The sequence below is a fragment of the Danio rerio genome, chromosome 21 (assembly GCF_052040795.2).
Source record: "Danio rerio strain M-AB ecotype USA chromosome 21, GRCz13ab, whole genome shotgun sequence".
Taxonomy (NCBI): domain Eukaryota; kingdom Metazoa; phylum Chordata; class Actinopteri; order Cypriniformes; family Danionidae; genus Danio; species Danio rerio.
In genome coordinates this window covers 16,516,104-16,528,600 of record NC_141041.1, presented here as the reverse complement: position 1 = coordinate 16,528,600, position 12,497 = coordinate 16,516,104, and the positions used below count along the sequence as shown (strand labels likewise).

Below are 12,497 nucleotides of genomic sequence, written 5' to 3'. Positions count from 1 at the left end.
ACAAGGTGACACAGTGGCGCAGTAGGTGTTGGTGGAATGAACTCCCTAACTGCATCAGAACGGCAGAGTCATTCGCTGTCTTCAAGAAACGACTAAAACCTCAACTATTTGGTCTTCACTTTCCTTACTAATCTGTAATTTCCTCTCTGGCTCCTCCACTAACTAGTACTACAAAAATAAATAAATAAATAAATAAATAATGTTTTACTTCTTACACTTTCTTTACATACCTGAAACTTGCCTACAGCACTTATTCATTGTTGCTCTTATAGTTGTGTAATTTGCTTCCTTGTCCTCATTTGTAAGTCGCTTTGGATAAAAGCGTCTGCTAATTACTAAATGTAAATGTAAATGTAGGTAGTACTGTCGCCCGTAGTGCTCCGGTTTCCCCCACAAGTCCAAAGACATGTGGTACAGGTGAAATGGGTAAGCTAAATTGTCCATAGTGTATGAGTGTGAATGAGTGTGTGTGGATGTTTTCCAGAGATGGGTTGCAGCTGGAAAGGCATCTGCTGCGTAAAAACATGCTGGATAAGTTGGCGATTCATTCCGCTGTAGCGACCCAGATTAATAAGGGGACTAAGCTGAAAAGAAAATGAATGGATGAAAAAAAGTCACTGAAAAATGTAACACTTTTTTGCTCTGCATGCTTATGTATAATATTCTGCAAGTGAACTTTAGTTAATGTTTTCATTAATTACAAATACAGCAAAAACTTTATATTGTGTTCTTGACGTTTTATGAGCTATGTCGGGGTGGGTTAAGGTGTTCATGTGTTGTTTCTGATGAGATAAATATAGACTCAGTAAATACATGCTTTCAAAACAAGTTCAGCCACTAAAAACATGTGACAAGCTGGGGGCACTTCAGATCATTTTGGAATGGCACTTTCTATCCAAGACTAAAAAGGGGATGTGCAGTGCACAGGTTGAGCCATATTTGTGCCTGATTACACATATTTGTGCCTGATTACACAATCGATGCTGTAAAAGGAAAAATATAAAATTTCAAAAAGTCATAAGCTGTGCATTTACCCTATTTATGTGTACTTACACAATAATTGACAGTAACAGATTTTAAACTAAAACCGTTGAAATTTGCTAGCAATATAGAAACTAAAATACTGTTAACACTAACGTGTTTTTGTTTTAAAGGCGTAGGTTTGGTATGCTAAACATGGCATCTTCACTAACCAGCATTGCCAGATCCTAAAAGCGAAACAATACGAAAATGCTGAAGCTTTGTTTTAGTTTAGAGATGCGGGTGTTGTGTTTCATTATAGGTTGGCCTCTTTGAAAGGACCATAGACCTCTTTAAAAAAAAAAAAAAAAATCATTCATTCATTCACCTTTGGCTTAGTCAACCACGCTGTAAACCCTAATACGTTGAGACTACTCAAATGATTTGAGGAAAGTGATTTCCTCAGTTGATGGAGTAATGGAAAATTCATTGAGTTGACCAAATGTGGTCTCTTCATTTAATTAAATTAAATGTTTAATTATAGAAAACTTAAAGGCTTAAAATGACTAATAGACTAAACTTAAAAGTTTTATATTCTTTACTTACTCCCAGGGCCATTTATATCGAAGTTGATATTTAGTCACACCATTTTAGTGTTTTAGAACATATAATTTTTTTACGAGGTGGGTCATTAGCCCAACACTTAACCCCCAACCAGGAGGACCGGGTCATACTACTGATGATTCAGCTTACCCAATTCACCTATAGTGAATGTTTTTGGACTGTGGGGAACCTGAAGCACACATAGGAAACCACCCCAACACAGGGAGAACATGCAAACTCCACACAGAAATGCCAACTGACTCAGCAGGGACTCGAACCGGCAACCTTCTTGGTGTGAGGTGACAGTGCTAATCACTGAGCCATCGTGTCGCCTTAAAAATAATCAGTAACAACGATTAACAGCATTTGCATTGTTTTTCTTTTTTTTCAAATAATGGTATTTTTTCTAACTTCTATACAGTCGTTTGAGTTGACTAAATACTCCATAGCAGTGACTATACCTCTCATTTAAACACTTTACTGACTACGAGCAGACATTCAGGGAAAAAAGCTAAAACTAAAACTTATTTGTTAACTAAAATAAGATTTAGGCTAAATAAATGATTTACAAAAGACTAGATGAACATCAAAAAGAAGAAGCATCATAGCTATTTTTAAAACCTCAACAGCTAATAATAATAATAATAATAATAATAATAATAATAATAATAATAATAATAATAATAATATTTTAAAGTATATAGACCTACACTCTCCAAAAATTCTTTAAAGCCTAAAGCGATGGAAAAGCACAAGGTGAAATAAATGTTTATCAAAGTACTGATGTTCTCGTTTACAAATTCCAGTTACAGTAAAATAAATACAGTACAGCATAGTAAGGATCATTCATACAGTTCTTTATAAAAATAAAAATCTAAATAAGCAAAATTCTTAAAGAGCCAAAGCACTGATCTATGTAGAGAGCATTTCAAGTCAATTCTGCCATATTTTCATTTTCAAGTCGACTTTTTCGTCAAAAATAAGAAACATATCCATATTTTTCAAACTACATCCATACAAAAAATATCTAGATATTATAAAATGCTCGCATATCATATCCAGATGTCTTTACAAACCAAACAATCTGATCTACTTTCGCTTCAAATAAATAAAAAGTAACGAATCTGCGACTCTGAACGCGACTTTCTACAACAACACGCCATATTTGATTCAGCACCAGTGTGTTATGTGATGTAACGTTAGCAATTGCAAGCAGACCTATACTTCGCCTTTCCCGCCTTTAAAGAAATGGTTATACATTTTTAAAAGCCTATTACTTATTTTGGCGTGTCCTGTGTATATTATCTGGAATGTATCGGCGCGGGGGAAGCAAGAAGGAGCAAAACAATGCGACGAAGGAGCAGAGCGACAGCAGCAAGTACGCGGAGCTGCTGGTGTTCGGCTACGCCTGTAAGCTGTTCCGGGACGATGAGAGGGCCTTCTACCACGATCAGGGCAAACACCTTATCCCATGGATGGGGGACAAGAACATCATGATCGATAGGTCGGTTAAACAAACCTAATGGGAATTATTACTTAACCAACTTAATGTCTTCCAAAGGGACCTTGGATGTATGTTGTTTTGCAGCGCAAGAGGTGGAGCTGATGGGCACTATGTGATGTTTACATGGCCAAACGTGAATAAAAAGAAACGACATTGATATATCTAAGTTAACTTGCTTGGATTGTGATTTTTTATAAGCTCAATGCAATGACAACACCGTTAATGGTTTTAATAAGACGTTTTAAACAGCCCGGTGGTTTGTTGGTCTTATTGTTTTTATATGTTTTCCAGTTTGATCAAGGTGGTCTGGTGGTTTGGAACATTACCAGATCCATGGAAAACAATCGGAAAGACAAACAAACCAGTGTAGGCTGGTCATGTTTAATATCTGAGGCAGAGTCCTTTCTCATTTATAAAGTTGCATTGGCTGATTGTGTCTAAATGGGTCGAAGATGTGGAGTTTCATTTTGATATTGACATAAAATTAAATTTCAACAGTACATTTATAAAAGTTTACCATATTGTATATCCCTGTATCCCTGTTCATTTTAAAGCATTCTTGGGAAAATAAAATGTCAAAATCTGAGTAAAACGGCATTTTATTTCTATAACCTTAACCAATGTATTTATGTAAAAATCCAAAAACTTACTTTTTCTGCCTGGAAATAAGTAAAATTATATATTCTCAAACTGATATATATATATATATATATATATATATATATATATATATATATATATATATATATATATATATATATATATATATATAATATAATTAAGAAGTTCTTGCAGTCAAATGGATAAAAACTAGTATTTTGAAGGGTAGTGATAAAGTAAAAAAAAAAAAAATAAATAAATAAATACAATTAAGTAGTGTGTTGGGAATGCAGTGATCTATTAATATAGTTTTTTTAATATGCCATAAATTGGGCTGTGCGATTTGGGGAAAATATCTAATTGCTATTTTTTTTTTTTTTGAGATTTTGTGATTTTGATATGATTAGCTATACATTTTTTTAAAATTAAGTTTAAACTTGCTGGCAACAGTTCTGCGACAGCCCTTACAAATGACCTGTTTTTGTGGTGTCTGTGACTTTGAAACCAAAATATTCTCATTATCGACATGCTTTTTTAAAATCATAATTCGTCTATTATTACTTCTGTTGCAGCAGACGTCATCATCCCACTTGCTCGCGCTTTCCTTGTTTCCTTGTTTTTACTTGTTTGGGCATCTCTGTGTTATAAGAAAAAAAAATTAAAGCTATATTGCATTTTTTTTCTTGCTTGATCTCTCCTCTCATCTTTGACCCATTTAAATTCAATATTAAAACAAATTAACATGAATTAAAATATTGAACAAATCTCTGAGTAATGTAAGGACTCTGCTTCCTGACACTTGGAGAATTTGCTGTGGTCACTTTGTGTTGCATTCAACGATTGAATGCAAACCACAGCAAACTCGCATCAGATTTACCTGCTAGTCCGTGCATTAAGGTGGTTCTCAAATATGATGTGGTCTGAATTTAATCCTGTTCTATAAATACTTCTTTTTGTGTAGATCCAAAGTTTAACCTTGTTCTTTTGCAGGAATTGTTTGTATCATGTAATGAGATATTGTGTTTATATGTGTTTTCTCTCTTCTTCCACACTTTTTCCAGCTGAAGTCCTTTAAAAAAATGTAAAATTGATAACAAACCAGGAGTGTTGAACTGAGGTTGCATTGAGCCACCTTAATCTGCATGGATCTGTTTCTTGTTTCCGATGTGTATGTGTGTGTCTCTCTATCACGTAATACAAACTTATTTCCTCAGCAATTAAGGCTAAGGGGTCCCGCCAGGCCCCGATTGCCACCTCAGCGCCCACTTCTCTCTTTCGCCGAAGAAACTGGAACTGAGAAGTGGAATTCAGCAGCGAGCGCAGGAAAATTTCCTCCATATGGGTTCTTACGGATAGGTATTTATGTGCTCGGGTTTGTGTGGATGTACTTCTTTTACAGTAAATGTAGGAAAGATGATGCCAGTTGTCTCAGTAAGTTGGAATGGTTTGTTGAACCATGTAAGGTAAGAGGAGAGTTGTTTGCGTTTTCTGCTTATTTATTCGTTCTTTACTCTCAGACCTGTTGCGTCATAGTGATTTAATACATTTATTGTGCACTCATCTGTTGATTTGCTGAGTGCGTCGTATAGGCCACCTGACTTTGCCGTCCAGGCATTTGTTCAGTTCTTCTCACGCAAACCTTGTAGGCCAAGTAGAATTTTGAAAGTAGGGCATAGATGTGAATATTCAAACAAAAAGCTTTACTTTTAGGGTTCTCCAGTTTGGTGAGTATCTGTTGCATGGTAATCCAATGTTAATTTCCTCTCGCCTTTAATCATGTGATTCGTATTGCAGGTATGATGGGCGTGGTCATTTACATGATCTTTCGGAATATGACGCTGGCTCGTGGAATCACGACTACCAGCTGTCCGAGGAGGAGGCCAGGATAGAGGCTCTGTGCGATGAGGAGAGGTACCTTGCTATGCACACCGACCTACTAGAAGAAGAGGCCAGGCAAGGTAAACACACAGCGGTCTATCAGTTCAGTCAATCTTTATGCATAATTCAAGCATGTGGAGTTTGTGGCAGCTGGAGTGCAGCATTGTTTTTTAATTAGCTTTATTTTCTAAGGCACTAGCACACCATGCTGACTATTGGCCTTGTGTGTGGTGTGCACCATCCACACATTTTTTGTCCCATTGAGAATGTTGAATTGGCGAAGATGTTGTTTATGGAAACCGACATGCCCAAATCAACTACCAAGACCTATCAGAGTTGTTTTTAGTTTGAAGGTGTTGTCAAGTATTTATGTGAAATGACGTCTCATGCAGCAACAAGTGCATACAACAACAAGCTAATGCAGCTCACTATAATAGAGAGAAATGTTTTCCCCCCTCACAGTGTATTAACTGAACCTTAATTACAAACTGGAGATGCACCCGCCTCATTATTAATACGTTGCTAAGCAAGTAAATGTAGATTGCAGTGCTGGTGGTTGTATCTAGTTCACTATAGAAAGAGGATATTGGTTCATCCTCCATATATACAGCAAATTTCCTGGAAAGCAACTAAAAACATTATCATCATGTATAATAATATAATCTTTTAAAAACTTTTTTACCTGGAAATACATCTCTTTGTCTATTATCTCCTTCCCTTGTCAGGTCACCAGGTTGCATTTGTTTTACCAATCAGTACTGTAATTTTAAAAATGTCAATTTCCTGCTTATATTTGAGTGATGATGAGCACGTTCTTAAACACCACTCATTTGCCATTGTGTCATGAGCTCAACAGAAATGACTGTGATTGGCCGTAAAGGTCATCAGTTCACCAAACTCTGCCCTTTACTTCACTTTACTTAGTGTAACCACAGATACAGGGGCACTGGAGCATTTTAAAGCCGTGATTCATCAACGGATCACTCGTTTGTCAGTTTATAGACAAACCAGTTGATTGACGCAACTTTGAAACGCTCTAGTGTCCCTGTATCTGTATCAACAGTTGTGAATTTGGTGTCCAGATGACCTGAACAGCCAATCACAGTCATTTCTTTTGAGCATGTGAGCACAATGGCAAATCAGCATAGTTTAAGAATGGGCTCAAGGGCGCTCAAATGTTTGTGGGAAATGGACGTTTTTAAAATTTTACTACCCATTGGTACCGAAATCAAGTATTGTGACAGTCCTAATGCGAACCCTGAATAAATACAGACCCAACAGAAGAAGTTATTACAGTTTTATATTTTCCAAACAAAAGTGTTCTTGGAGCTTTGCATGATTACAATCAAACCACTGAAGTCACATGAAATGTTTTGCCAATGTTTTTGGTTCCTTTTGTGGACCATTGCGGTCTATGGAGAACAAGAAAGCTCTCAGATAAATATTTTAAATGTTTAATAAATATTTTTTAATCGACACGAGGGGAAGTAGTTATAACTGCAGAACTTTTATTTTTGTGTTTACTAACCCTATAACAGCCTATAAAGACTACAGCCAACTAGCAGCAATGGAATGCATTTTGTGAGAGTAAATTGCTGTAAATATGTGCTATAATCAGCAGTCTTAAGGTCTGTGCACACCGAGACGTTTTTTGCTCGTGTTTTCTGTCGACGTTTAAAGCCTCGTAACTAAATAAAAGGCGTCAATGTGATTGTGCACACCAACGTGCAAAACGGCAGGCGCAAAAGCGTCATTTAAAAAAAAAAAAACGCCTCATGCTCGTTTTTTTTTTTGACGTGCGGCGTCAAAACCTTCTCCACCAATCAGATTGGCACTTTTGCTCGTGTGCACGAAACTGCTGAAGTTACGGTAAACAGCACTTGGAGGCGCTCAAGCACAAAACTGTCAATGCGAGCGCACATTGAAGAAGATGCCCAGAGGTGATATGAACGTGGAGCTGCTTATTGCTTTGTGAACAATAATCATTTCTTCATCGCTAGAGCTGGAGCTGCTGCTTGAACCATCTATGCTTGTTCGAGTCACCAGTAACTTTATAAACAAATGTGCAAATTTCCTCTCCTCCTCTTCTGTGTTATAAGCGGATGTCAGAAGCTTAAACTTGTGCAGCGCCATCTAACGTTAAAAGAGTGATTTAGCATACTCTTCAGCTTGACGCCAGTGAAAAGCGCTTGGGTTTGAACACTGAAAAACGTCTCGTAAAACGCTGACGATAAACGCAAACAAAAAATGTCCCGGTGTGTAGGAGCCTTTAATTTGTAAAAAAAAGTAGGACTGCATATATCCAATGTGTAAAAAGAAAAGCGGTATTTGCTTGTTACTTTTAATGAAAATAATTACACCTTTTTCTTCATTCCAAAGGACTTTCATTGTTATGAATATATTCACAAAGGCACCAACTTAACATGTTTAAAAATACCCCAAAAACATTTGGTGAGAATAGTGCACACCATATGATGCACACCTCTTGATATTGGTGTATGATGGCCGACTGTCTGCTTGTTATGTTCTGGCCTTATGTCTGGCTATGCTATGCTTGCTATGTCCTGGAGAGAGGTCTTAATGGCTGTTTAGTTTAGAAAATGAGTCACTGCATAATAACACACCACTGAAGGCTGTTCTAAAATGCCATCTTACATGAGCATTTCAGCACAATTATATTTACTAAATGCAAATGATGCTTTGTTTACTTTATTTGTATAAGCAGTCTTAGTTTTATTTATTTATTTTTTTTGAATGAAGAATGCAGACTATTGTTAGCTGTTATTTACGTAAGCACAGACTGTACCTACTGCTTGTTGGGTGTAGTCTTTGGCCCTGACACACAAACATTGTGAGGTGACAATGCAGTCAACTGTAATTAAAACTAAAACTAAGTCTTTGCAGTTGGTTAGGAGTGACAAGCCCTTCAGCCCTAGGTTTACTCTCAAGTCATAGCTGGTTTGGTTTTTTTTTTTTTTTTTTCTGGCAAAGCCAGATTGAAACCATCTTATTTTTCTGAGTTATCTATCGCAAAAGTAATAAATGTTGTCATAAATAATTCACATTTTTAATAAAAAATTTATATTTGAGCAGAAATTTAAAATATCATCATCACAGTGCACATTTTTCATTTTGCTGTCATTGACAAAAAAATAACAACAACTGTATTACCGTAACATAATTTATAATTATTATCATTATTCTTTTTTTTTTCAACTGTGATATTACTTTTAATAGAGATTTTTAATCTTTAAGATTTTTAAGATCTAATCTTTAAGATTTAAAGATTTAATCTTTAAGATTTTGAGATTTTTAAGTGAATTACAAGCAAATATACAGTATATAAAAATAAGCATTTTTATTCATAAATTGCTTATATTTATTATTATTTATAAATTTTACAGTTGAAGTCAGAATTAGTAGCCCTCGTGAATTTTTTCGAAAAAAAAAAAAAATGAAAACAAGGGCTTATAATTTTGCCCTCAACTGTAAATATTGCAAATATTCGGACTCACTGTATTTAAAGTGTGATTTTTGTTTTTTAAAAACTGTAAGAAACATTGTCTTTATGACTTTTTCAATGAGAAGCAGATATAAAAGCATGAAAGTATGAACTGGCTGTTTATTAGTGGCACTCTTTATTCTAAAGGAAACGCTGTTTCTACTGGAAATGATTACCCCTGCCATTGGCTTTGTTTTGCCTATACTGTAGGTTTACAACCAGTGCTCTTCTGTAAAACCTTCTTTTCATGGCTATTGACTGGTGCAGTCAGACTTTAAGTGCATTCCACTAATATCCTTTTTATTGTATTGCATTTCAAGGAATGTGAATGTGGTACTTGTGCTTGTTTGTGCACTACGAAAAGTGTAAAATTGACATGGCTGAGTTTGTTTTTGAATAAATCAAAGAAGCTGAGCTGTTCAATGTAGATCTATTATCATTTTGTTATATACGTCACCAGGTAGGCTCCTGTACAGTATGTCAAATGTCATTTATTATGTGGTGGTTAAAGCTTGTTCTGGAATATTCTTGTTGAAGTATGTTTTTCAAAATCTAATTTGCCACATTTAACTATAGCTTGCAGTTAAACATTAATGACAATTAATCATTTGGATCTACCGAGAGACAATAAACATCCTGTATATTAAAAGAAAATATTAATTTATATATTATAAACTAAAGGGTACCATGTAAAAGACATCAACTACTACTAGCTGTGGAAAAAGAAGATAAAAACTGATTAAACAACATAAAAATAAACAAACCCGTGTGGCAATATATTCTTTATATATATATTCTATAATTAGGCCCACACGTAATCTGCGCGCAGAATTCCGCAGATTTTCCACAGAATTCCGCAAATTTCAGCAGATTTTTAGCCCATCATTAATTCTGTCTATTGACTTGAGTAAATGTGTAAATCTGAATTTATTCAGTTTTTGTTCAATAATTTATTACTTTTTATTTCATATATAAAGGTTTTAGTTATGATACTCCGCTGGATACTCCCAAAATAATTCTGCTGAAATTCACAGATTTTTACCAAAATTCTCCGCAGGAAAAGAAAAAAACATCCACAGATTCCGTCTGGCCCTGTCTATAAGTCACCCTGGGTATTCTCATTATAATATCTGTTTTTCGATCACTATTTGTCATGAAATCTATTGTTTTTGTCTATATATTGCGATTAAGATATTATTGTCATTTTAAGACCATTTTATGCCACTCATTATATAATGCCAGAAAGACAATATAATATCATCACAATGCAAGTACACTCTTCCAAACAACACATAATATTTTGTTTTTAAGAATATTTAGTTTAATGATAGGCATTTAAAAAAAAAAGTATTGGAATCAGAATGTGAATATATCCTTAATAAATTATAATAAATGTTAAAAAAATTTTTAGATATAAAAATATATAACAGATGTTGCAATATCTGCCACCAGATCTATTTTTAGTTGGCAGACACCCACATGAAAATAATACTAAAGTAATTTATAGTTAAAAACTATAGATTTTTTTTTTTTTTTACCATACTGACACCTCCAACAGAGATAGAGATGTTGCACAATAAGCTAAAAATTATTGCTAGAATTGTTTTTATGTATGGGCGATATATATTGCATCACCAGAAATGATAAAGGTCATGTACATGTGTTGTGCCATAAGTCAGCATATTGATTTTTGTGACAGGCCTATTGCTATTTAACATAACCCCTGTCACTCTAAGCAGTCTAAACGTTTAAAAGTAGCGCTACTTTAATGGAGTGTTTGTTAAACTGTCATGCAACATTTACACGCATCACATGACACGTCATGAATATGAATGGAATTTTATGCAAGCTGTCATCAAGTGCCATTTGATAAGTTATGTCTTTTTAAATGCAAAAGTGAAATTGTTTGAGATGTCTTGTTATGGCAACTTGACTTTTAAATTCACCATAACCGGTCTTTGTCAAGACAAATTGACATAACTTATCATTAATCTGTAATAAACATGATTGTCATGATTTTCATAACAACATCATTGGTATTTTTTTGTTGACTGGGGTACAAATTGAATTTGTCATCAAAATGTAATTGTCTAAATTTTAATGGCACTTATAAAGTTATTTGTATTATAAATGTTATAACATCTTTTGATATTTAATATAAACTTTAAAATATTTTACATATTTAAAGTAAATTTTTTAGTAATAAAGTATTTAAATGTGAATTTTGAATGACAAAGTGATTATAAACATTTATGATACAATAATATTGATGTCTTTATAATCATATTTATGACAGAATTATGACAAGTTATGTTGTATTGGTAATGCTAAGTAGTTGTCATGACAAAGAGAGGTTATGACGTATTTGTTTGTCAAATTGTCGTAACAAATACATCTCAATCAATGATTTAAAATGACATAACTAAGGCCGTACTCACACTAGGTACAGTTGCCTCGAACCGGGCCAAAGCACGCTTGTCCCCCCTCCCGTCTCTTCCGACAGCCCGCGCTCACACCATATCGTGCCTCGGCACGCTTACGTCATCGCTGCTGTGCTGTTCAGAAGCGCTCTCTATGGCAAGCCTTTTTAGCATTTAAATCTTTGTTCTGACTCCTTAAATATATTTAGAGATATCTCTAATTATATTTTGACTGGTCATAATTATAATTCGACTAGTCAGAATAACAATTAGAGATATCTGCAATTACAATTGTACTAGTACGAAATCAGATTGGAGATATCTGCAAATATATTATGACTAGTCATATTCCTCCATTGACTTCCATTGAAAAATATTTGCAGATATCTCTAACTGAGTTTTGACTAGTCACAATTGTAATTAGAGATATTTCTAACTGAGTTTTTACTAGTCATAATACATTTGGAGATGTCTTTAATTCATCATATTTAGAGATATTTACAAATATATTTGAAGATATCTCTAATTAATTTACTAATAGTCGAATTACAGTTGTAGATATCTTGAATTGGATTTTTGACGAGTCAAAACTCAGTTAGAGATATCTGCAAATATTTTTCAATGGAAGTCAATGGAGGAATATGACTAGTCATAATATATTTGCAGATATCTCCAATCTGATTTCGTACTAGTACAATTGTAATTGCAGATATCTCTAATTGTCATTCTGACTAGTCGAATTATAATTATGACTAGTCAAAATATAATTAGAGATATCTCTAAATATATTTATGGATAGTCAGAACAAGGTTTAAATGCTAAAACGGCTTGCCATACGCTCTCACTCAGTAGCACAGGGGAGATTTCTCTAGTTATATCGTTTCAGTCGTTTGATATGCCGTCAAATATTTCGCCAAACAGTCCTTAGGGATGCAGGGACACGCAGTCAGATATTTCGCCGAACAGATCTGCCACTTTTGGCGCTCATAAACAATCATAAAGCTCTTGTGCTGCAGGAATGAGGAGGTCT

At 34.6% G+C, this 12,497-nt stretch overlaps 2 protein-coding genes across 3 annotated transcripts in view; one reads left to right on the top strand and one right to left on the bottom strand.

The window, feature by feature from the left end:
- LOC147838808 (uncharacterized) overlaps window positions 1–12,497 on the bottom strand; it is a 483,811-nt gene that overhangs the window by 87,505 nt on the left and 383,809 nt on the right. The window lies entirely within an intron of this gene.
- sfswap (splicing factor SWAP) overlaps window positions 2,712–12,497 on the top strand; it is a 156,295-nt gene continuing 146,509 nt past the window's right edge. Inside the window, 2 exon segments of one of the 2 annotated variants that reach the window (NM_201168.2) lie at window positions 2,712–3,067; window positions 5,462–5,625. In NM_201168.2, the coding sequence (NP_957462.2) occupies window positions 2,874–3,067; window positions 5,462–5,625 (358 nt within the window). In that variant the 5' untranslated portion in view covers window positions 2,712–2,873. 2 annotated transcript variants of the gene reach the window in all.